At 39.1% G+C, this 26,701-nt stretch overlaps 2 protein-coding genes across 3 annotated transcripts in view; both read left to right on the plus strand.

Moving 5' to 3' along the window:
* The window catches only part of srms (src-related kinase lacking C-terminal regulatory tyrosine and N-terminal myristylation sites), a 29,290-nt gene extending 23,725 nt beyond the window's left edge, over positions 1–5,565 (plus strand). Inside the window, exons 6-8 of the mRNA XM_046057346.1 lie at positions 115–296; positions 1,386–1,542; positions 2,893–5,565. Of these exons, the coding sequence (XP_045913302.1) occupies positions 115–296; positions 1,386–1,542; positions 2,893–3,092 (539 nt within the window). The 3' untranslated portion in view covers positions 3,093–5,565. The remainder of the gene's footprint in view (positions 1–114; positions 297–1,385; positions 1,543–2,892) is intronic.
* ptk6b (PTK6 protein tyrosine kinase 6b) lies at positions 3,278–26,701 on the plus strand. Of its 2 annotated transcripts, XM_046057345.1 has the most exons (10): positions 3,278–3,385; positions 10,003–10,490; positions 13,003–13,124; positions 15,684–15,844; positions 17,462–17,627; positions 21,183–21,344; positions 24,259–24,440; positions 24,526–24,679; positions 26,144–26,328; positions 26,657–26,701. In XM_046057345.1, the coding sequence occupies exons 2-9, from the start codon at positions 10,087–10,089 to the stop codon at positions 26,323–26,325; spliced, it is 1,533 nt and encodes a 510-aa protein (XP_045913301.1). In that variant the 5' UTR covers positions 3,278–3,385; positions 10,003–10,086; the 3' UTR covers positions 26,326–26,328; positions 26,657–26,701. The 2 variants fall into 2 exon arrangements, with proteins under 2 accessions (XP_045913301.1, XP_045913300.1); XM_046057344.1 differs by lacking the exon at positions 26,657–26,701 and having other exon boundaries at positions 26,144–26,520.

The following is a 26,701-nucleotide window of genomic DNA, read 5'->3' on the forward strand; positions in this document are numbered from 1 at the left end:
GGGGGGGGGGGGGGGGGGGGGGGGGGGGGGGGGGGGGGGCTGGGAATTGCACCAGCGACCCTCAGACCAGCCCTGATCACCTGCTTGACAGTGTGTGTTTGTGTGTGTTTGTAGCTGCTCAAGGCCAGATGCTGAAATCGGCTCATCTGATCTACATGGGCAGTCAGATTGCAGAGGGCATGGCCTACCTGGAGGACAGAAAGATCGTCCACAGAGACCTGGCTGCCAGGAACATCCTGGTGGGAGAAGATCTGGTCTGCAAGGTGGCCGACTTCGGACTGGCTCGGATTATTAAGGTGAGCAGGTTTGTGAGGAAGAGAGAGAGACAGCATGTACAAACACAGGAGAGGGGTTATTTCTCATCTGTCAAGAACCATCATCTTATTTTAGTATAATGCTAATTGTTTATCCGTGTTCTTTTTAAATATGTATAGAGTGCTTGGTTGTTCCTGTGTAAACTCATGTATACTTAATGTGTAACTCCATCCTCCAGCTGCACTCAAAACTTAATATTTTATTCATACTGAGCTACAAAATATCAAAAGACTTTATATGAGCAAAGAAAGAGCAAGCTTAAAAGGTTCTGTGTGTAATAATTAACCACATAATATTAGACAATATTACATTTAGCTGACGCTTTTGTCCAAAGAGACTTACAATTGCTATATATGTCAGAGGTCGCACGCCTCTGGAGCAACTAGGGGTTAAGTGTCTTGCTCAGGGACACATTGGTGTCTCATAGTGGATTTGAACCCGGGTCTCTCACTCCAAAGGCATGTGTCTTATCCACCGCGCCATCACCACCCGCCATTACTCACTGTAAATAAATCAGCTTCTCCGGGGAGAACATTTCTGCTGCGTTTTACCTTAGAATAGAAAGATTGTAGTGAGAAGCAGGTTTAGCAGGAAATATACACTTTTAATCCAGTTTTCCTGGACACAAACATTTTTATTTAAAATCTTCTCTCTGCATGGCGTTAGACATTAACACTGGCAGTTTGTTATCTTTCTGTCCGACAGAGTCAAATAATGTGAAATAACTTTAAATGTGTTTGTTTGTTGGTTTTAACCCAACTTATTTCCGTCTGCTGCACTGCTTTCCATTTTCTGTTTATGGCACAACTGTAGTTGTATGTTTTACTGTGTGGTGTAATTATTGTATATTTATTTGAAAAAGAAGCCAAAGAAACAAAACTAAGGTGTACAATAAAGTCTAATTATTATTATTATTATTATTATTATTATTATTATAATAATCTGATTAAGAAGAAACGCTATCTAATGAGGATTGATGGGAAATGTATTCTTAAATTTGAGAAACACATTACAGTTCTCTGTTAATCAAGTGTGCATGTGTTCTATTCACTTTCATCGTCTCTCTCCAGGACAGCGTGTATACAGCCAGTAAAAACACAAAGATCCCGGTTCGGTGGACGGCTCCAGAAGCGGCACTTCACCAGCGGTTCTCTGTAAAATCAGATGTCTGGTCTTTTGGGGTCCTGCTGTATGAGATGATGTCACGCGGCAAGATGCCTTATGAAGGTATAGTGTTCTTTCTAATTTTTTAATGGAGATTTACAGCTATATAATCTGCAGAGCTTTCTAGCAGATTGATTCCTGTGTTTATTAAATCAGTGGAAAGTATTTTAAGTATGCTTTCCCACTGACATAATGGATGAAGAGGTAGCACTTTACATTACAGCTCTGTAATAACATAATAGTTTAATGATAGTATGATAACCGGTAATACCATGTAATAACCAGGTAATAGCTTGGTATTAACAATTGGTATATCTGGATAATATTAGACTGAGATCTATATGTAACAGGGTAATAAGGGGCAAAATGGGAAGACACACTTAAATATAGCAATGGGTCAAAACTATTTAGTAATATTATAAACTAACAATAAAATGGTTATATCATTGCAATATTTGGATTAAGAAATGGTAATATGGTGACATTAATTGGGTATTGATAATAATGAGGTAATATAGGTTGATGTTTCACAATATTATCGGTATATTACCTTCACAATGATGTGAAAATAAGGTAATTGCCATATTATAATGCTGAAATCCATCCTCCCTTATGCCCCAAACATTAACCTCTTGTTTTAAGTTAAAACTGTGAAAATTATGTTTAAGGCTGTGACTTGTTACCTGGAAACACACGTGGTAGTTTCTGTGTAATAACCTTTTTTGGTAAAAATCCTGAATCAGGGCTTGCCTATTTTGTAGTTCAGTTTGTCTTTACATTCCAGTTTTACTTTCAGAACCTCATTTTCTATGTTGCAGTTTTCCATCCTGAGACCAACCCAGACTTTGAGCCTGAAAGTTTTATGCTTCTCTTTCAGGCTCTGTTTTATTTGAGGATCAATCTAGGGTTTGGAGTTGGGATATTTCTTGATTCTTTTGACTGGTATAGGCATATTTATGCAGAAATTGATATAATAGTAATGATAGTGACCCTCATTATAAGGTCTCCGTCGAAAATGTCCCAGTCAGTGCAAAAACTCACCAGAGCACCGAATGTGTATTATCCGCCGCTGAAAGTGTTCATAAACAAATGCATTATTTCCTTGGGTTTGTAGTTTTGAGCAAACGTAACAGTGTCCAGCTGTTTTAGGAAATTACTGAGTTTTTTTAATAAAATAACAACTGTGTGTTTGTGGCCTTAAAAAAAAATTGAGAAACGCCAAAGTCAAAGTGTTCAATTTACCTTTCAAAGTTGAGCTATTGCAGCAATTCCTGATGTTCTCATAGTTGTGGTAGCTGTCTGTATCTGCACAGTTGAATACTGAACATCTTGTATTTTGTGCCTGCAAAAGAAAAAGGATGAAACGTATGCGAACTCTTCCAATTCTCATGCATTAATATCACTCTCTTTTAGGAAAAAGCAACAAAGAAGTGTTGGACCTGTTGTCATCAGGGTTTCGGCTGCCTTGTCCAGCCCGCTGTCCTCAGATTATTTACCACATCATGATTGAGTGCTGGGCCCCTGAGCCCTCCAAGAGACCCTCCTTCCACGCTCTGTACAGCCAGCTGGATTCAATATATACCAAGATATATTACAAGACTATAGAGGTGTAGAAAGAGGGAGAAATGGAGGAAGACGAGGCGCAGAAGCAGAATGGACTGCAAAAATGAAGACAGAAAACGGGGGATGAGAAATAATGAATATTCTCCTACCCCATGTAATCTACTTCCACAACAGGGTATATGTACTTATAAAACACCAAGGTGTGAAAGGACAGAGGGAGGAGAGCATTAAAAGCGGACAGAAGTGAGAGAAGATGCTCATCAAGTCAAAGAAGAAGGACGGGAAATTAGAGATCCTCTAATTGAAAGCAAGGCGGACAAATGAATGAAGTAGCCTGAGAAAGGTGTGTAAATACACTTATCCAAAAAAAAAAAAAACTTCCACTAAAACCCTCAGCACATTCACAGAACAGACTTTTTTTTTTTTAATTTTATACACTTTTGTGTTTTATAAATAATATTTTATTACTTCTGTATGTGCCATGTCTGAGTATGCACACTTCGAAAAGTTGTGAAATCACTGGCTAGGACTTAAATCACTCATTTGTCTTGACTGCAAAGACAGGGCTCAAATTGAGGTTGTGTGCAATAAAGTAAGTGCTTGCTGGGTTTTTTTTTAGCCACGCTAGCGGCTTGGTGCCAGAGATGCTAATATGGATGCTGTCGGTCCAAAACTAGATTTAGATGATTGCTGTGATATTTGGTACAGAGCTTAGTGTTATCTAATTGTCTGATTAGATAATCTAACAATTTTGGTGATCCCAATGTCCTCTTGTCCTTGTTTCGAGTATCTAATCATGAAGTAATAACCAAATTCCCATCGGCTTTAGCTGAACCCTGAGGTTAAACGATAGATCTAAGCTATTTCAGAATGATCACAGCAACCAATAACTCTTTCGTTCTACATATAGCATGCGAGCAAGACAGACTTCAAATATAACTTTTAAAGTTATAGTGTGACATTTTGGAATAGACACTTTTTTGCTCTCTTGCCGAGTTACAGTTAATTAGAAGACTGATTCCTCACAGGTTTCTTTGTTAACCGTGGAGCTCCAGCCAGGAGGCGATTAGCCTAGCTTAGCATAAAGACTGGAAGCAGGGGGAAACAGCTAGCCTAAAAAAACAACACCACCACCACAGCGGTAGCTTGATAGGACACTTTTACATTATTGACACTGTGTAACATTAGAGTCTTCCTGTATTGGAGACAGCCTCTATGGACGTTTCATTAGCTAATGGCAGAGGAGAAGAGACCAGAGATGACGATGACAGAAGAAGCTAAGGAAAGAAAAATAGAGTTACCAAGAAAAGTCAAACGGATGTGGGCGAACACGGCAAGACAGATGTAAAGCTGGCATTTTTCAACCAAAAAAAAGTTCACTACGCCCGGCCCAAGCTCCCAGGATCAGAGCTGGGCTGTGAGTCAAGTGTAGTTGACTCTTGACTCACAAGAAAAGGAGCGTCACAACTCCCCCAAAACCTTTTTTTTAAATCAAGTCCTATAATATTTCAAGTCAAGAAGAGCTGTATGATGCCAACAGGAAGTCAGCCGCTTGGCTGGAGAAGGACTTATGGCATGCTCTATAAGCCCAAAAATGTTAGCATGTTAGTTTGCTAAAGTTTAGCATGTATAACACACTAAATTTGGGGGGGGGGGGGTGCTGATCATTAGCATGTTAATACATTTAGTACAGCTTAGACTGATTAAAAGATAAACCAGGCTGAGTCTGAGAGGTCCTAAAATGGCCACTGTTCAGAGGACGCAATGACATCCTCAGGACAACTCGGCTCAACACTTTATAAAAGAGTCAAAGTTTCCTCTTTCCTCTTTATTTTATCCATCCACCAGTTTTAGTTTTCTGGCCTCATGGGCCCTCTAGCGTGGCTATACACCGTTGAGTCTTATTAACCACAAGCATAAAGTATTTTATTCAGCCTACCTTCTGTTACAGGGATTTGAGAAGGTTTTGGCTACATGTTACTTATCTATTACGTCTGGATACAAGTTTCGTTAGAATAGTGTGGGGATTTTTTTAATCCTCCTATGATACATTTTTGGTTTTGGCTTGAAAAGCCAGTCAGCCATAGTGGCACGTGTACAAACCTTAAAGTTATTAAACCTCTTTTAGAGGCTTACAGTAATGGCCAGTTATAACTAGCGTGCCTATGTTTACACTGCAGACTCTGTCCACACGATACACTTCCAAATAAATGTAACTTATTAAATAACTTTAAAGCGAACCCAAGGCAGAAAGACCTTTCTCAGTGAAATCCAGAAGACTCTTTTAAAAGGGGGGGGGGGGTTTGTGCACCATAAAATTGTACAACAATGTTGAAATGCAATGCACTTTGAGAACAATGCAACTTTTGTCTTTTATGCATGACATTTATAGCAGACAAAGCCAATTTCAGGAAACTAGCCATAATCACCAAATCACAAGAGTGAATTTCATGTGTTGGGCTGTGTGCCATGAGGTATCAAACAAAACACCAGTAGTGTAAAGAATAAAAGTATTTTAAGTATTGTTTTGAAATGTGGTTTTTGTCATTTGCATGCAAAGTTTTCCATTTATTTCACTTAGCACAATGTGAAGAATATAAAGAATGAAACTAGAAGTTTATGCAGATAATTTGGTTTATCCTGAATACTGAACACAGTGCTGAACAATACACTACAATTATGACAGCTATAGTTACTTTACAAATGAATACTTTTAGTACAAAACATTCCAAGGTTATAAAATATGTTTGTGATAAATTAAACCACCCAACAGTAAATATACACAATTACAATGCAATTTGTTGTCTCCACTTCACCGATTATCATTCATCTTAAAATAAATAAATCAATCACACGACCTACGAGGTTATAGATCTTGGCATTACATAATATTACATAATGAATTTGGTATGTTTTGTATTCCAAGAACTTCTTTGTGGTTTTTAGTTCTGCTCAGGGATCACTTACATTTAACAAAAGTAAAAAACACTCAGGAGTTTAAATAAACTGTTTCAGACATACTCGGAGTGAATGCACCCTGAATTCAGACCAGTAAGCTTTCAGAGCGGTCATAGTAGTATCATCTTTATTGTCTGTTCAGAGATGGGTGACGTCACTCACCTTGTTACAACATCTTGTCTGAACTCGCACAGAAAGAAACTTCCTTACAGGAAGGAGCTCCTGTGAAAAGATAAAGTATCTGTGGACTGCAGGCTTCTCATGTAACAAATATCTGATTCTGTACTTCACTGGAACCTGTTTCTTACACACACACACTTACACACGTAATTCCAGTTTAATTTTTCTTTTGGTCCAGACCCTTGGCCCTGGTTCTAATTCTGGGTCAATTATAAAAATGTGTCTCGTATGTGACTGAACAGATTATTCGTCTAAACGGACTCCTGAGTGACCTAAAGCATATAGGTACATTCCAAACCGACAAGGCACTTCCGTTGTAGGACTTGACTGGTGAGCGATGTTCAGGATTGGTTGGAATGATTGTTGAACCTCACAAGAATACCAGATTTTTGACAACTACGATTTGCATCAAGTCCTGCCACATTCTCTGCCTCTGGTTGGCTAACCCTAACCACTGGAGGCAATAAGTAGGCTATTAACCAATCAGAGGCAGAGTTGTTGAAAATCTGGTGGAGAAAAAATAAATAAATAAAAGCCACAAGAACCCATTATTCAAAACCCATCTGACCCCAAATTCTAGAATAACTAATCACTACTGTTTTTTGAACCGGGCGGAAGCATTGTAATCAAGCATGCGTCATCAACAGAGGCCGTTGCACAATGACCTGCAGAATATGAGACGTCCACTTGTGTTTGCAAAGAAAACCTCATGTTTTTTGGTTCCATGATGGAAAAGGCCTAATGGAGTACTTTTACATACACATTAGTATCTCAGTTTTGATTCTCATCCTAGTATGGATCGTATTTTGGATGTGATGTTTACATGGAACGTTAAATGAGAAACCTGAAGCATAATTTATCAGCCGTGTGTATACACATTTTTGTGCTAAAGACATTTCAACACATAAAATCCAATTAATCAATGAATGTTTGAGCATTTATCGCGAAAGTCAGGTGTTGTTCTAAATGTTTAGAACAGGCTTACCAACAACCCTAGTGGTATAGGATAAAGTCAGCTAAAATGTGCCTTTTAGGTTAATGACTAATAAGACCATCTAATAAGCTATGCATGAGATCTAATGATATTTTTATAAATTGGTATGGGTCTCTGAAATATCTATTTGTAAAAAAAAAAAATGTGAAAAAGCTGAAAAATTGTTTTGTAATTATGAGAGTTTGAATAGCAGCATGTTGCCTCTGGCCCATTTTACTCGATTTCAGGTAAAATGGGCCAGATGTTTAGATTAAATGTAAAGAGAGAACAATGGAGTGATTTTAGCGGAAATCATCTACATTTTTGCAGGAAACTGACATTATTGTCTTTGGTATGACAAAGTAACAATATCTTAAATGCATTTCATGCAATAAAAAGCTGAACAACTATTTCATTGACAAATGCAAAAATGAACTGATTGTGTTGTATGGGTGTGAGTTTCTGCACTTGGTGTGTTTGTGTTGGTTTTGTGCATAAAGTAATTTGTTTTAGGTTTTACATGGATATGTACAGTCCCCTCCAAAAGTATTGGAACGGTAAGGATAATTCCTTTGTTTTTGTTGTTCACTGAAGACATTTGGGTTTAAGATCAAAAGATGAGTATGAGACAAGAGTTCAGAATTTCAGCTTTTATTTCCTGGTCTTCTCATCAAGATGTGTTAAACGACTTAGGACAAACCACCGTTTGTATTAGACCACAGCAGTCTTAGGTGAGCTATGGAACAAATAATCTTAAAGTAATCGACATCACCAAACTGTTGCATTCTTCATTTGTGATGCTATTTCAGGCTTTTACCGCAGCTTCTTTCCGTTCTTGTTTGTTTCAGTGGGTTTCTCCCTTCAGTCTCCTCTTAAGGAGGTGAAATGCAGCTCTATAGGGTTAAGGTCAGTTGATTGACTTGGCCAGTCTAAAACCTTCCACTTTTTTCCCCTGATGAAGTCCTTTGTTTTGTAGGCAGTGTGCTTTGGGTCATTGTCCTGCTGCACGATAAACTTCCTCCCAATTAGTTTCAATGCATTTCTCTGTAAATTGGCAGACAAAATGTTTCTGTACGCTTCTGAATTTATTTTGCTGCTACCATCATCAGTTACATGATCAATAAATATTAATGAGCCTGTTCCAGAAGCAGCCATGCACGCCCAGGCCATGACATTACCTCCACCGTGCTTCACAGATGAGCTTGTATGATTCGGATCATAAGCAGTTCCTTTCTTTCTCCATATTTTGGCCTTTCCATCACTTTGCTAGAGATTAATCTTGGTCTCATCAGACCATAAGATTGAGTTGCAGAACTTTTGCGGCTCATCTCTGTACTTCTTTGCAAATTTCAATCTGGCCTTCCGATTCTTCCTGCTGATGAGTGGTTTGCATCTTGTGGTGTGGCCTCTATATTTCTGCTCTCTGAGCCTTCTTCAAACAGCGGATTATGATACCTTCACCCCTGCACTGTGGAAGTCATTGGTGATGTTTTGGGGGTTGTCTTCACAGCTCTCACCATATTTCTGTCATCAACTACTTTTGTATTCCTTGGCCGACCTGTTGGACGTCTGTTGTTCAGTACACCAGTAGTTTCTTTCTTTTTCAGGACATTCCAAATTGTTGTGTTTGCTATGTTTCCAATGTTTGTCCAATGGCTCTGGTCAATTTTCCTTCTTTTCTCAGCTTGAAAATGGCTTGCTTTTCTCCCATAGACAGCTCTCTGATCTTTATGTTGGTTTATTCTCTTTAACAGGAAATGCAGTCTTTATAGGTGCGAACCAAGGATGAAAACTTAGTCTAGTGATGCAGAGCTATTTAATGTTTGGACAATCAACCTAAAAGGCAACACCTGGGCAACACAAGAAACATCTGTCATACACATGTTTCAATAGATTTGCTCACTTGAAAAATGGGTGGGTTCAAACAAAGGGTGGTTTGTCCTGAGTTGTTTAACACATCTAGATGTGAATACCAGGAAATGAGAGCCGTTGCTGAAGTGAACTCGTGTCTCATACTCATCTTTTGATCTTAAACCCAAATGTTTTCAGTGAACAAAAAAAAAGTAACTTCCCTTACCGTTCCAATACTTTTGGAGGGGACTGTACTTATACACCTATGAACCTGTTTTGTATCCTCAATTTCTTTCTTAAATTTTCAGTAAGCCTGTGTCACATTTCAGCTGAAAAATATGGCCCATTTTAGATCAATTACATGTCAACTAGTGTTGTAGCAAAAATTCAAGATCAGTAATTGTGACAGGCTGTAACATTTTAGAGTACTATAAAAAGGTCCAACCTTATTTGGCCAATTTTAGCTGACTGCACCCTACAGATAAAGCCGAACCAAGGATAAACCAATTCCTAAAGTACAGACACTCAAACCACACAAGCCGTTTTTGGGCTGCAAACAATCTGAACCAAAATGTAGCCTAAGCTACCTATTAACTCAACTGCAGACTTGATGGGTTATTATTAAGTGAGACACTAAGGGTCATGTATGCATCCAACTACCAAAAAGAAAGACTAAACATCTGGATTTTTCCACAACCTGGCCACCCTGGTCTTAATAGCCTATAAGTAGCATAATCTATAAAGCATTAGTAAATAGTTTGTTAATCATTAATAAAGTCATTAGTTACAACTTATGAACCTTTTATAAAAGGGCAGTAAAAGTAAAACAAAGAAAAAGAGTTTGAGATTTATGACGCCTATTGCTCGACATAAGGAAGTTGTTGTCAGTCCTTTGGGCGCAGTAGTCAGTCTCAACAAGACGAGCCGAAACGCAGCAGTTTCTCTGTAAAGACATTCTGAGGATTCTCAGCGCTCCATCCCCTCTACCTGTTCAACAGGTGTAGCCGGTGTTCTCTCGGCGGGCGCGCTCAGAGACAGACGCGAGGGACAGCGGCTCTAAGCGGGGCCATTCATGGTCATCTATGGGTGAGTGTCTGCAGAAATCTTGTCCATGTTTGGAATCACTATGGCAGAGGATTTTCAAAGACAAGAAGGCTTCTCCTGGAGGAGGAGACGGAGTAGTCAATGGTAGTGGAGGGGGAAGAGAGCGCGGCAGTGACGGCCGCGGTGAGGAAAGACCACCGAGTCCTTGTCCGAGTCCGGCGGACAGTGTGCCCGAGAGCAGCTCTATCTACACGGCGGTGTGGCCGTTTGAAGCCCGTCACAAGGATGAGCTGTCATTTCAGGAGGGGGATCTGTTCAATGTTATCAGCCGCAAGGGGGACTGGTGGACCGCACGGAGGATCGACAAGAACGGGTGCGTCCTGGACACCGGGATCGTGCCCAATAACTACCTGGTCAGGGCGGAATCCCTAGAAATGCAACCGTGAGTGGTGTCACTTTTTCATAATATTTTAAGAAACCGACTGCTCCTTAACAGTTAACCTATTTCGTGTGGATTTCTCAGTCATTTTCAAACAAGGCTAACTTCATAACTTAAAAGATTTTTGAGACAGGTTAGGCTGCGTGTGACTTCTTGTGCAACTTCGTCCCTTAAAAAAAAATCTCACAACATTTCAGGGAAGCTAGCAGGTCATATTTCAGACTGAGGCAAACGTCATGAAACAAACACTAGGTCTTGAAAAGTAAATTACAAGCTCAGTTAAGCTCAAGTCTTTGGCATTTCTTTTAAAACTTGCTCTCAACTTATGAAATGACTTGCCACAAACTTTACCCTTTCAGAAGCTTTAGCTGCATAAACATAACCAAATTCCACCATAGATGTAATTTACACTGGGGACGCTGGGGACATGTCCCCACCACTTTTTTTCACCTCCTTAAGAGGAGACTGCAGGGAGAAACACCCCGATTTTGCCCCCACCACAAAGAATAATGTTTTATAAAACGTTCTGAAACATAGCTTGTAGTTAAATAGCATGCCTTTAGAAAGGTTTCCACATTAAGAAAACATGAAATGCAATTAAAATATAGAGGAAACAAAATGTGCATTGTCAAAAAAACAAACAAGCTACTGATTTATAAAAATTACCCAAAAACGTGCATGCACCAATCAACAACTTTAACAACTTATTAACAGTTTCTTTTTGGCCAAGTTCTCCATTCTCTCCGTGTGAACATGACAAAAGAGGAGGGAAGACGAAATCATGCCTATATATGTGTTGCTCATACGTTTAAAAGGATCTTTCGTCCATCTTATTTATTGCCTCTCTTGACATCTTGCAAGCTAAGTTTTTCTTCCCACCCCTAATCTGAGCCCCTAAGTCCCCACCACTTTTCAAAATAAAGTGACGCCCTTGCCATTTCAAACAGGAGGAAAGTCAATCCATTGTCACACTTTCCAGTTAATATTAAATGCACCATGTGCTATGCAGTGGAATTATGGTGCTTTTGGTTCGACTTTAAATAACACATGCACTTGTTCAGTTCAACAATTCCTCTGGATTCAGATAAGATACTTGTCAACTTGGCATTTTATTTCACCTTCCTTCTCAGCTTGATCACAATTAAACTAAACATAAATCATATTTTAGGTAAGCGAGCAAGCATGAAATACGTCACAATATTATTGTCCAGTTTAGGGCATATTGTAGCTATAGTTTTATTTGTTTTTACACACCCTTCTTTCATTGGTTTGACAGTTGACAGAAAGCGACAGGCATGGGATTTGTATTTAATACCACTAGGTTGCAAAGATACAATAACTGTTCTAGCAAAATTAGCTACAAAATGTATGTGGATGCTATTTAAGAACCAATTTGAGCAAAAGCCTCCAATAAAACTTGAACATCAACCAAATAAATCACTCCACTCGTCCTCATAAATGCTATATTTTCCTGTAAGCAAGAGAGCATTCATAAAGCTGCAACACATATATACACCTAACCCTGTGTTAGCAGCACCATGAGAAATCTCACCATAATGTAATCACCATGTCTGAGTGTTTCTGTGTTTCTGAGCAGTGATGCAAACACTTCTGAGTCAGCCTCACCACTTCTTGTTTTGTTGCTCTCTCTCTGTTTATTGCTTCAGCAGAATGGGAAGTGTGTAACGTGTGGTTATTCCCACATGTCAACAGGTGCTGGAAAGTTTAAATTCACTATTGATTTGGGTTTTTTTATGATTAATTGTAGTATTACATTTAGCAGTAATAACATTTTGCTGATAAAATATAATCATTATTTTCATAATTGATTAATGATTTTATTTTCTGTTTGTTTCTATGAAATGCCCATCACAAGGACTTGTGGTGACAACTTCAGATTTATTGCTTGTTTTGTCCAACTAACAGTAATTTAATAATCATATGACAACAAAAAGCTGCCAATCTTCACATTTGAGGAGCTGGAACCATCGCATGTTTGGCATTTGTGTTTGCAAAATGATTGAAACTATTAACTGATTATCAAAACGGTTGGTGATAAATTTTCTGTTAACCGACTTTCAATTATTCAACGTACCTAGTTTTGTTTCCACTCATGATAATCACAATAACTGTCCAAAGACGAGTTTAGAAGTTTAGAAGTCAGAGATTAAGTGTTTGTGGCAGTTTAACACACAACAAGTACTCTGTATTTGCACCTGCTATGAAGACTTCTTACATGTTTAGATACTCAAACCACTCAAAGTTATACCTTGAAAATATTTGCATGAATCTAAAAACGAGATCCCAGGATTTTCACAGGTAGACATAAATGATTTAACACAGTCAAACAATAAATTGCCAGATCTTGTATATGCTTATCTACCATTTACACAATATCTTCTTATTGTGATTATTACTATACTACTACTACTACTATTATTGTAGTTAAAGTTTAAGACCATGCAAACACTTTCTAATATTTAATTTTAATTTATGGCTTTCTGTCTTGATCCAGATGGTATTTTGGGACAATGAGCCGCTTTGAGGCCCAAAGCTACCTGCTGGGACCAGGAAACGACAACGGAGCTTTCCTCATCCGACACAGTGAGAAGGACAACGTTGGAAACGTTCTTTCAGGCAAGACAAGAATGAGAGGGGTGATGGAGAAAGCCTGCAGAGGGAACCAGAGGCGGAGTGATGTGTGGGTTGTTGGTGGGATAAAATAGAGAGAGCAAAAAGGGAGTTTTACTTCAGTTCAAAGTGTAGGATGGATTTGGGAAGACAGTTAGGTAGATGTGGAGGAAGTAATGTGTAAAATATAGGGACAGTCAGCTTTAAAATTTAGAAGTTTGTGTGTAGGCCATCCAGCTGATAAGGAACCAACATACAAACAATGGAACACTGTTTCATTGGAGGACATCACACTTTACCTGACCCTTCCCTAGCCACGCCTTTATCTAGTAACTGCCTGGCCTAAAACTGGCCCTACCTATGATCGATCTGGGTGTGGGTTCTGTTTAAATTGATCACAGCCTTAACTACTATAGCATTTATTGCTTCCAAACAAGTTGTTGACTGTAGTGCAAAATCAGAAATCTTCGTAAATACCAGAATTTTGCATTGTGGACATGGATGCATTGTCAGTTTCAATGCAATCGAGGAGATTTCCTGGAAACCAAAAGGCACAAGTTGCCTATCGGTTAAAGAAATTGTTTGACACTTTGGGAAATACGTTTATTTGCTTTCTGGCGTAAAGTTATATAAGAAGATACTACTCTCATATCTGGAGGATAAATGAAAGTTTCAGCCAGCAGAAGGTTAGCTTAGCTTGTCCGGCACATAACGACCCAGTAAAACGGCAAATTGTTATTTTCACCTTTCCATTTTGTTGGTATCAATCTTCCCATCTAACTCTTTGCCAGAAAGCAAATAAGGGTGATTTCCAAAATGTTGAACAAATCCTTTAAGTTGACTAAGGCGGCACAAAAACAAAGACAGTAGAAAAGGGAACAAAAGTTTGACGTTTCTATAATACCCAAACATTGGGAGACCTACCAGGAGTGTGATAATTCAGTTCTTGCCCTTTCAAAGAGCAACAACAGAAGCATAACCAAAGAAAATGTCAGTATTTACAGTATGCTTTCTACTAGGGCTGACCCCGCATAGTCGATGCTGCGATGGGCGGAGCCTGATTCGACTGTCAATCTCAGTCGAAGCTTCGCATCAAAACAAGGATCATGCCATTTTGGCAATACAGGGGGTTCTCAACGTCTGAATTTACATAGAACTACCAGTTTCCTTCAATCAGTTCATATACAGCCTATTACAATATACATTTCAACTTTTAATGCTGTAAATAAACATAAAAAGAAAATAGCTTTTAATAAATGTTTTAAAAGTGAAAAAAATCCTAAATTGGCCTTAAAGAAGGCGGGTCAGTGCGTGTGTGTGTGTCTATGATGTAGCCTAGTGGCAGAGAGATGGAGCCCCAGCCTTACCGTTGTTGTGCCGAGTTGTCTGCACCTCGCGGGACATTCGGATCATTTATCACAATTGATAAACCACACAAAAGATTATTAAATCATTTTTAAATAGTACTTGAAATAGACCCGCGAGGAAACGCGACGTGCATGCATTTGTCGGCCGCACGGCACGCGCACAAAACTCTGCACAAGACCGGTGAATGGCAGGCGAGCAGAGCAGAGAAGAAATGATCAACAATAAGCTTCAGTGTATCTGTAACCTTAAATGTACAGTGTAAGTTACAGTGACTAATGAATAGAGGCCGCAGTTCTGCAGCTTCTACCGTGCCCGTTTCTATCCCAGCATGCATTTTGCAAGAGGCAGGGTGAACTCTGCACAGGGTGCCAGTCGATCACAGGGTTAACTTCAGTTGAGTCCTTAGGACATACACTCTGTTGCCAGTATTTGAGGTTCAGTCATGCAATAAATCCTCCATTCATGAAGGTTATAATGTTCTGTTTTGTATGTGTAGCCCTGCAGTCTGTTTCAGAGAGGTTTTGATTTATTTGTATGTTCATTTTGGAGGAAGTAGTTTGTGGTGATTGTAATTCTTTATATCGAGGTAGATCCATTATTTTGTCCACCCCATTTATATCAACATAATGCAATGCAGTTAAGAGACAAAAACGTGACAAAAATTACTTCTTAAGTGAAATCTTACAAAATCCTACTGAGGAGGATCTTTGCATTTAATTATTTTAACAATTTTTGCTCACAACAAAGTATTAGGGCCATTGTAGATTTTTTATTTTATGGAGCCATGGGACGGGTGATAGCATTCAGCATTCAAGAAAAGTATAAGAAGGAGAGCTGGAGCTTTCAGACAGGTGGGCAGATATGAGGGACTGCAACAAAGCCACTTGAAAGCATGTGTCACATCTAGTCATTTATAAATGTTTGCAGTTCCTCCCATTTTTTATGCTTCTGGTCTTTGAATAGTAGTATCTTCCAAAAGTGGTTGGTGAAAGTAGTTTATATGTGATGGCTGTTGTTATTAACATCTGCATACCCTGCTTAATAGAGTACAGAGCCTTTAACAACACAAGCACATCCGAGTTTTTTGATTTCTGATTTTTTTTCCCCTCGGCTCTGTAATTACATTTTATTTGACCTACAATGGACCTTATACACTCATATTTCTGACTTTGTGTATATGTGTGAATCTTTCTACAGTGAGGGTCAGCAATCAGGTGAAGCATTTTAAGATCCTCCAAGCAGGGGATAATTTTTACGTGGAGTACAACCGCAACTTCAGCTCTCTGATTGACTTGGTGGAGTACTACTGTGCCAACAGCCTGAACAACATATACAGACTGGGAAACCCCAGCAAAAGGGTAAGACAGGCTATCATGATGCTTATAATATAGTTTGTTCCTCTTATTTCTGATCATGTGAAAACCAGAAGTCTGGACATTCAGTGATAAAAAAACATTGCTAGATGTTGTTCATTCATACGCTTCCTGGTGTTTGTGGATGAATTGTTTTGTTTTACGACTGAGCCTGAACGCTATTTTACCAAATCATGCAACACGGCTTCAGAACTGTTTGTATGTTTGATATAATTTAAAGCTCTGTGACAAAGTTACTGTGGTCAAAAGCCTTCCCAGCGGCCACTACCACAGCTTCTGTGTAAATTCGAAAGTACAGAAAAGTCACATGCTACTGACTGGCTACGGCAAAACTAAAGAAAATAGCCCCTCTCACAACAACAACTCATGTCACATGAACACAATGTTGAAGTTCAGCACGGTCATTAGGTTAAAATTATTCTACATGCAGATTTAAAGAATAGGTTCACATTTTCACACATCAAGTTTGTTTTAAAGCAATACTCCATGCCTATGGGCAACAGCTTCAAATGGAAGTGATGGGGAACAGTTTTAGTACAAATGCAGTTTCCCCAGCAGTTTTTCTGCCTTGAGTTGCAATGGAGGGATAGCAACACACAAAAGAGGGGATTTGTACTAAAAAGATTTGATGATTCAGACTGCTGACCCCCAATATTAGCTTCAGATAAACTTCACATTTTTGCACAGGACTTTGGATATTGTCCTCCATCACCTCGATCAGAAGCATGTTAAGAAGGGATATCTTAATGTCCAGTATGACCAGGAGGATTGATTACAGCAAGCAAAAAACAGCTCAATGTACATGGGCACCTGATTGCATTTGTTTTAAGACAGACAAATTTTAAAACCGAGTGCATGCCTACACCCGCACATTTACCTAACATTACCGATCTGGACTTCTGTCACTGCACGTGTCATTTTTAAATATATTCTCTATGTTTATATCTTTTGCCGTTTATATTTTTGTTTGCCAGTTTGGCGTATTAGCATATTTTGAGCAGGCCTACTTATCTTATCATAGCTTATTGAACTGTTATCTGTGTAGTTGGGTGCAAACATTATTGCACATACCTGAACGTCATTCGCTCAGATATGGAGCAGACTTGGTTTTGACATCTACTTTAAGGAGTGCTATTTGCTATAGTACCAGTGTTACTCTATGAGTCATTTCATTAACTGCTGACCACTTTATACATTGTATTTGTATTTTATTAACTACATGTTATACTGCACAACCTTGCCTGTCTTGAGCAAGGTGTTCTCAATCAGCTAACCTTAAATAAAAATTTATAAACAAAGATTTTGCATTGTGTCAACTAGACTAACTATTTTGATTATCAATTAGTCATTTACAAGCAAAAATGCAAAAGAACCACAGTTTTAGATTCTGAATTGTGAGGATTTGCTCTTTTTCTTTATTTTATGTGATAGTTAACTAAATCTATTTGGGTTTTGAACTGTTGGTTGGACAAAACAAGACATGTGACAAACACAGCTCATTCATTCTCATCCTGCCTATATGCATGGATGAGAATGAATGAGCTGTGTTTGTGCCCCTTTTATGACCTACAAGTGTGTGTATGTGTGTGTTTTCCCCATCAGAAAAAGCCCAACACCCCAGATTTGAATCATTTTACGGTGGATGAGTGGGAGCTCCCGAAAGAGGAGTTTACCCTGGAGGAGCAGCTGGGCAGTGGCTACTTCGCTGAAGTCTACAGAGGACACTGGAAAAACCATATTAAAGTCGCCATCAAGATCCTCAAAAGTGGTATTTCACCATCTCTGTTGATCTAATGAAGGATGATTTAACAGACGGGGTTTGGCGCTTAGCTAGACAATTTACAAAAAGAGCGAGGTGGAAAGTGTTCAATATACTACTACTAATAACATGGTGGATGGTTTTGCCCAACAACTCATGAGGAAAATTAGGTACAAACCTTTCTGTTAATGTGTATTTAGGCTGGTTCTCCAAAAATTGCCGATGATTTTGATAACAAATTAATCATTTAAATAATTTCATCAAGCAAAATTGACATTCTCTGGTTCTAGCTTCTCAAATGTGTGAATATTTGTTTCTTTTCTCGGTTTTCCATCATTGTAAGCTGGATATCTGTGACAAAACCAAGGCTTCTGAGAGCATCTGTATGAGATTTGACATTTCATAAACTTTATTTATAAACAGATTAATCCATCATAAAAAAGAAGCAAGCTACAGCCCTAATTGCAGGCCTCTAATATCGTGAGTTTTTGCATACCTGCTGCTAATACTATATATATTGCTGTGGGGTGGGGGTTAATTTATTGGCGTGCTTATTGTTATTGCTAGCAGCAATTTCTCACTAGAACTCCATGGGTCATGTTAGATAGCTATAAATATGTTCTACTGTATGTTGTAAAAATGTTGTAGAAATGGGAGGATGAGTAACAGAAGTAGAGTAGGATAAGTACAGTCATGTTTAATACAAATGTAAAAGTTACAGTTGTGTAGGGCTGACCCCGAGTAGTCGAAGATTTGATAGGCGGAGCCCGATTCAACTCCCAATCTCACAGTCGAATCTTTGCAGAGAAATGAGGATCATGCCTTTAGGTGTGCTCAACGTCTGATTTTACATAAAACTACCGGTTTTCTCTCGATAAGTTAATAGACAGCAAGTGCAGTAAAGGAAACATGTGAAAAGAAAGAAGCTTTTAATAAATATTTTTTAAGTGTGTGAATAAATCCTAAATTGTCACCCTAAACCTTAAAGCAGGGGGCGTCAGTGCACAAACAATACTTGGAATAGACCCGGGAGGAACCGCGACCAGCATGCAGTTCTCGACAACTGACCGTTCTGATTCGACTATGTAAATCCTTAGTCGGAGACACCCCTACAGTTGTGACATCTTAAATTCCAAAAAAAGAGTCATATTTCATCTCATGTGTAAGCTCTTATGACATTGTGCAGATTGTGGGTTTTTTTTGCCAGATTAATAATCACCAACACCTGAGAGCTGCACATAGCTGCAGTCCTTCATGCAAACATAAAACCAATCAGAAAGTACATTTTCAGGTCACTGTGGTATTGGCTATATTACTCATTTCTAATTCCTCATTTAGCAAGACAACTGCACCTGTGAAGGTCCTTCAGCAGTTGTCCAACTGTTTCTTCTGCTTCCAGTGTTTGTGCATAACCAAGCTAATCTGACCTGGACCCATCATAGTTCCCAACATGTCAGAAATCCCTCTACAATAAATCTTAAAAAGCTTCAGGTGACTCAGGTGTTTCTCAGCATATCAATCACAGCTGTGTATTACCTAATACTTGAATAGTGAAATATACAATGTACACTTGAAAACTGACCTGTTTTTTAAATGTGTGAAACTGGGTGGGGTTGAACATGTACAGACAGAATAAGAATGTAGAGTAATTTCCAGATCTATCATGTTAAGACCCATTGATATACCTCAGATGCTGTCATACATATCTGGCAACACAAGCAGCATCGTTACGTGTCAAACTGACCTAACAGACGGTTGGACAGTTCATCAAATCTGCTGCTGTGTTGTGTAACAATCACTAAAATATTTTTTCACCTTAACTGATGAGTATAAATTGATCTTTTTGGCATAAAGTATGTGCTGATGCTACAACGTACTACTGTTTAAATAGCAACAATATGTTGTTTTCATCCAGGACATCTGGATTACGTGTGCGTAACAAGCACCTGTAGACAGTAAAGGGAGTGCAGGGTGAGGGAGTAGTCAGGTGAGACATTTTAGAAGCATGTTGCACAGCACTTAAACTGCAGTCTGTCAAGCTCACTTGATTGACCCGATGACTCATTTACTGTACAGCAAACCTCTCTAAGCAGGAAGTAAATGTTTTATGTACAATGTCATAATTTCCAAGCATCAGTCAGAAAATTGTGAAGAACGCTTATTTCAGGTTGAAGGTGACACATTCAAAATGCTTCTTTTGCCCAACCATCAGTCTAAAATCCAAATGCTTTCCAATAATACTGATTACAAAACAAAGGAACATAGAAAATCCTCCCATTTGAGAAGCTAAGGATGTTTTTGGATTGATTAATATACTAATAATTTTAGCATTAGTGTCTTCATAGCAAACAGTATATGTTGTTTTTGTATAACAGATGCCTACATTAAATAAAGCAAGAACTCTTGCTGTGGTCACCTGGAATTTAATTTCCCTTTTGCACTGATTTAGAGCAGTGGTTCAGACCAGAACTATGTTGCTGTTCCACACAGACACCTGCCTGGCCATGACACAAGGCCTCTTACTGGACTGTAACTTTGCTAAAACGTAGCTTTAGTTAATCAAACATAAATTAGCATTTGTTCTACAGCAGGTTGGTTAATGAAAGCATCCATGTAAGCCACTTGCACATGACCGAACAGTGGGAAAAATGTTGATATTGATAACGACATCAGTTTTTTGGGTTTATTGGATTGTCACTGGACAAAGCCAACTGCAAATTCAGATAGGGATGAACAATATGCAAAGAAATAAATCGTATTGCAATTATTTTGACCGATATTGCCATATGAGGCACTTTTTTTGTGGGAATGGTAATTTTTGCACTTCATTTTCACTGATAAAAATGACGAAGATGTGACGTCTCTGAAGCACCACAATGCTTCATTTATAAATCCAGCACTTATCAAAACAAAGTTTCAAAGTGCTTTACAGGACTGAACAAAAAAATCAAAACTTAATTCAATTCTAAAATGTTCTGGTAACCACTGAAGGCTAAAAACAGGACTAATGTGATCTTGTCTTCTAGTATTTGCAAACTACCCACATGTGTGTCCGGCGACAGTGTACTGGTACTACATAAAAGTTTGGTTACATTGTATAACTACCACAGCTAGCATGATTTTATCAAAAACGGATGAACTGAAACAGAAACATTTTAATACTTTCGCTAATATTGTCGCTCCACCATGGAGCAGGTCAATGCTACCTTCGCTTTCAGCCATGCTTGTTGTTGTCGTCGTGTTTAACGGTGCAACGGCATTGTGTGACAAGTTGGAATATTGCCATTATCGCTACATGGATTATTTTATCATCATATCATAAAAATAATATCGTGAACGATATGATATGGGTGCACACCCCGATCCACAGTTAGTTTCCCCTGTTATATCTGTAAAATGGTCCAAATTTCAATGTGGTTTCCTTCTATTGCCTGATGGTTCTCAGTCTACCAGGTCATTTCTTTATTTCCCTGTTCCTCTTTCATCTCTGTTCCTCATTTTCATCTCTGTTTCTTCTGTTTTGCTATTAATTATCTCTGTCTCTCTCTCTCTCTCTCTCTCTAGACTCGGAGTTGAACTATCGCGAATTTCAGAGCGAAGTTCAGATCCTGAAGCGTCTCCGTCATCGTCACCTCATCTCCCTGTTTGCTGTCTGTACGGCCTCAGCACCTTACTACATCATCACTGAGTTGATGGAAAAAGGCAGCCTGCTCAACTTCCTCAGAGGTAAACCTCAGTGTTCTTCTATCTTTTGCAGCAAACAGTCAGTCCCGCCCCCCTTTAGAAGCCAACAGTTCAAGCCCCCGACACAATAGCCTTGCTTGCATCAGTCCTTTTTTTGTTTTGTTTATGCCACCACATGAATTACATACATGCAACTTGAGGTCTGCTCAACATCCACGCACTCCAGTTGAAGGGTAAGAGGGTTAGAGCTTTGACATTTCCTGAGATGGTGCGATATAAAATTTCAGTAAAACTAAGTTTTTAGGGAGTTATCTTTCAATTCAGCTTTGTGTTGAAATGTAGGGAAATCACACAGTTTACCATATACTAGCTTAAAAAATATGTTCCGCAAATCCTCCCTTCATGAAGGATACAATGTTCAGTTTTTCCTGGTAAAGGTTTAGAGGTGTTGATTCAACTGCTCAGCTGTGGTTTCAATGTGCTGTGCAATTGTATTATGTTTACTGAGTTTTTTTAAACATGTGTATCAATGAGGTTAGACTAAATATTATAAACTTAGTACAGTGCATCCGGAAAGTATTCACAGCGCTTCACTTTTTCCAAATTTTGTTATGTTACGGCCTTATTCTAAATCTCTGCAAATTTATTAAAAACAAAAAACGGGAAAAAAGCACGTCATGTCTGGAGGAAACCAGGCACCGCTCATCACCTGGCTAATACTATCCCTACAGTGAAGCATGGTGGTGGCAGCATCATGCTGTGGGGATGTTTTTCAGCAGCAGGAACCAGGAGACTCGTCAGGATCGAGGGAAAGATGAATGCAGCAATGTACAGACATCCTTGATAAAAACCTGCTCCAGAGCGCTCTGGACCTCAGACTGGGGCGAAGGTTCACCTTCCTACAGGACAATGACCCTAAGCACACAGCCAAGTAGTGTCTAACGGACAACTCTGAATGTCCTTGAGTGGCCCAGCCAGAGCTGAGCCAGACTTTAACCTGATTGAACATCTCTGGAGAAATCTGAAAATGGCCCATCCAACCTGATGGAGCTTGAGAGGTCCTACAAAGAAGAATGGGAGAAACTGCCCAAAAAGAGGTGTGCCAAGCTTGTAGCATCATACTCATAAAGACCTGAGGCTGTAATTGGCTCCAAAAGGTGCTTCAACAAAGCACTGAGCAAAGGCTGTGAATACTTACAGGTGCTGGTCATATAATTAGAATATCATCAAAAAGTTGATTTATTTTAGTAATTCCATTCAAAAAGTGAAACTTGGATATTATATTCATTCATTTATTCATTCCACACAGACTGATATATTTCAAATGTTTATTTCATTTAATTGGAAAAAGTGAAGCGTGTAAATACTTTCCGGATGCACTGTTTAACTCAATACAATTCAACAGCGCCACAAACTACGGCCTCCAAAATGAGGATGATCAACACCTTTCTAAAACAGTTTCACCAAAAATGTAACATTGCGCTATGATTTTTTGCAGGGATGTTGTGTTAGACCGCTTTAGTTTTAGCTAGTGCACTGAGTATATGTTATTGCAATGTAATTGGGTTTATTTCCTATAGATCTCTGTGTCTGTATTTACACATACTGTGACTATTATTAAACATAGGTTTGTACCAAGCAAAGGCACATTTCTACATAAAAAATGTGATAAAATTATCATGACTCAATCCTGAGGCTGATGGGAATGTCAGTTTTGCAGGTATTAAGCATAGTATTAAAGCATATTGGACAAACTGACATTTTGACATGATGGCGGTGCGTGATTAAACGAAGCAGTGATTGCAATTCATCGTGAGGGGGACATTAGTGTGTGTACCAAATTAATTTTAAAGTTGTGCTGCACATAATCATCCACTTGCAATAATGACAAATTACTGATAAGTCATGCGTGATATTGTAAAAGGTTTGACATCTCACTGACAATCCCTAAACTTTATATGCTGACAGCGCTTTATTTTGGCCACTTGAGCCAACGTAAGCGTCACAGGCTGAGCTGCTTTACAGCCCCGAATGCTGAAGGTTTTGATATAATGCTGTCTGTTCTGGAAATAAAGTGAGCCAGGTTTAGGTGTGTCAGGTGATAAGTTTCCGAGTAAGAGGTGATTGCTCAGGGGAGAGAACAAAGCGCCGGGGTAGGAGCCATGTTGGCCCAGCTTTGACTTTAGGCTGCTCCTACTCAGACTCATGTTGGCCAAGCAACAGAAATCAGAGACCGCTGTGACCACATCTTTACAGAAACCTGCTTATCAACATCCCAGATCAAGCATTCGTTATACAGCCTTGTGTTGTATAATGACAGATAAACAACCCTGTACCTTGTTTAATGAGACTTGGCCAAAGAGATACAGTGCCAGCATACAACTTGTGAACACTTGCAATCTCAACACCAAATTTGAAGGATAGCATCTTTGGGTCCGTTTTTATGTTTATGCCTTTCCCCCTAGTATCTGTAGGTTTTCCCTCTTAGCTCATCTTCAACCGGCCTTAACCTGAACAGCCAAATCTGTCTGATGTTAGACTCTAATGCATTACCTACATCACTTTGAAATCTGATAGTATCCATGATTTGCACTCTAATCTGTGGAGCCATTAAGTTCTTGCAAACATACAAGATTCCCAGAGAACACATATCTGCTGGCCTGATGCCTTACAGTCCCTGCCTTATCTGTGAAACTGTTGTCACCCTGACAAGAACAGTTACAACTCTGCAAAGACTTAGAGCTGGAAGGTCAGTGAACACTTGTGAGGTCACCTAATAACTCCAAGCATGACCTGCCTTACCTTTGCTGTCGCTTGAATTAAGCCTCTTAAGAAATATCCATATCCAAATATCCATTGCAAAATAATACCAAACATAAATTGCACTTACTGAAAACACAATGACAACAAAGTTCCATACTTCTTGGTTCTCTGTTTGTTTGCTTTTCTGTTGTAGGTCCAGAGGGGCAGAAGCAAAACATTGAGTTACTCATTGACATGGGCGCTCAGGTGGCTGATGGGATGGCATACCTGGAGGAGCAGAACAGCATCCACAGAGATTTGGCGGCTCGAAACGTCCTGGTGGGGGAGGACTACATCTGTAAGGTGGCCGACTTTGGACTGGCCAGAGTGATCAAGGTAGGGAGGAAAGGAAGGGTTTCTGTGTATAGTAGTCAAAGTCAAATCAAGCCTGCAGTTTTTGAAACAAAGATTTCTCATCCAGGAGCCGTTCTACATCACAGAAGATAAAAAGATACCCTACAAGTGGAGCGCTCCTGAGGCCATCAGCCATGGAAAGTTCTCTAACAAGTCAGACGTCTGGTCTTTTGGTGTCTTGCTCTATGAGATCACAACCCATGGTGGCAATCCTTACCCAGGTTAGTGGAATGACATGTTTTTTGGATTAGAGCTCTTAAAAACATAATTTATGGCACTTTCAAATCAAATGAAATATCAAGTTGAAGCCCTAGTGGAAAACATTTTTCTCATGTTGTCCGGGAGAAATCAAAGTTTGCAAGAATGCCAGAACAGTCTCCATCATTTAAGACAAAACAGTGTCTCACAGTAATCTATAGTACAGCTTGGATTTGATGATGTTGCACAATGAAACTTCCGATTCATTGTCACTAGACAAATCCCCATTTAATCTCCTCAGTTTGAACAAAATCTTCCACTATTCTCAGCAGTCCTTGAAGCATACTTTGTTGTTATACCTCTTTGAGACTGCCTCCGGAAGTCAGACAGATCAAATAATGGTATTTCTACTGGAAAAGCATACACCTGTTTAAATGGTAGCATTTTTGTCGTAACCAGGGGCAGAAAAATGTATTTGTTCTTCATCAGCATCACTGGGTTTCCTCAATTCTGACACATTTGTTGTTCTAGCTTTTTTTTGTCCATTGCATTGAACTCCTGTGTCTCTCACACACGCTAAATTTATTTAAAGGATGGGTTCACAATTTCTTTTAGTCTGTCTTAAAACAACACTCCCATACCCATAAGTAAATTGCAACATATTTTGCTTGCACTAACCATCCCTACTGTTCCTACATATGCAAAAATGTATTTTATATATATATATCCCCAACTGAACAAGAAAACACTGTCAAGTGAAACACAGAGGGAATTTTATGCTAAAAGACTTTGAAAGATACCCACTTGATTTGACCAATTCAGAGAGATGAAACCTCATTTAAGCTTCAGATCATCTATTTTACGCATTTTTGCACAGAAGGAGGACAGTGGATTTCTCTTAATGGCCAGTATGAACAGGAGGAACGAGTACAGCAAGCAATGCAAACACAGCGTAAATGGCACGTAGAAATGAAATTGCATAGGAGGTCTGAACAGAGATTGTGAAGTTAAAATGATTAATCGTGCAGCCCTAATAAGTCTACTAAACCTTACAACAGATGGACAGTGTCAAATGTAGCCCTCTCAACTATACATTCTGCTCACTTCAAGGTCCAATGTCCTAAAATATAAAAATAGAAGTTTTTTCAAGATAATGGAATAAAGAAACAATTTCCTATGAAGTTGCACCACTTCGACAAACGTGTTTAGGGAACTGGACATATTTAGGGAACTGAAAGTCAACAACTATGCTTAGAAAATGTATTCATACATGGTATGGTATAGTTTTTGGTTAAGCAGTGATGTGTATGGTGCTAAAGTTGGTGTGTGAATGGCAATGACGATGGAGCATGTTCTTTATCAGAGATTAGATCATTTTTCAAGTCCACCACAATCACAACTTAATCTTGCACAAAACTATAATACACACTTCTGCACTTCTTTTTCTTCTCTTTACCCACTTCACTCCATCCCTTGCTTCCTCTCAGCCTTTAGCAACCAGGAAGTGTACCAGCAGGTTACCAAAGGCTACAGGATGCCAGCTCCGGCCAAATGTCCAGACTTTCTCTACAAAATCATGCTGAAATGTTGGAGCGCCGAGCCAGTCGACAGGCCAGACTTCAAGTCCCTAAAGATCCAACTGGAGGGCAGGTCCTACGAGTTGGAGTGATTTGTTAGATTTTTTTTAATTCTCTTCATATCCTGACAGCAATCAATAAATGAAATGCTCTGACACACAAAAACAAGGCCAATCATTTCATTCGGTCTGAATGAAACAGCGCATGAAAGATTTTGGGAGAGTGGCTTTGGGGGAAGACTGGAGGGGAAGAGGGGACATTGCCCACTTCAGCTTTAAATATGTGAATTTGGGCTCTACTGCGTTTCCACTATTTGACATGTTATAGCCCAATTGATTTAATCAGTTAATTGAGACAATAATGCAGCAGATACTAAATATTACTGTGTAATGTAACTCTAATTTTCTTTTGTCTGACCAACAGACCAAAACTGTCCATACTGCACTGAGATGGGTGTCAACACAGAAC

The sequence above is a fragment of the Micropterus dolomieu genome, linkage group LG08 (genome assembly GCF_021292245.1).
Source record: "Micropterus dolomieu isolate WLL.071019.BEF.003 ecotype Adirondacks linkage group LG08, ASM2129224v1, whole genome shotgun sequence".
In the NCBI taxonomy this organism is placed as follows: Eukaryota; Metazoa; Chordata; class Actinopteri; order Centrarchiformes; family Centrarchidae; genus Micropterus; species Micropterus dolomieu.

What these genes read in the sequence shown, in the direction of transcription:
- ptk6b (XM_046057345.1), top strand. Translation starts at nt 10,087, where the DNA reads ATGGGTGAGTGTCTGCAGAAATCTTGTCCATGTTTGGAATCACTATGG. An exon ending in TGGGAAACCCCAGCAAAAGG is followed by an intron (nt 15,845 to 17,461) that starts GTAAGACAGGCT and finishes TTTCCCCATCAG; the next exon opens with AAAAAGCCCAACACCCCAGA. An exon ending in CCTGCTCAACTTCCTCAGAG is followed by an intron (nt 21,345 to 24,258) that starts GTAAACCTCAGT and finishes TTTCTGTTGTAG; the next exon opens with GTCCAGAGGGGCAGAAGCAA.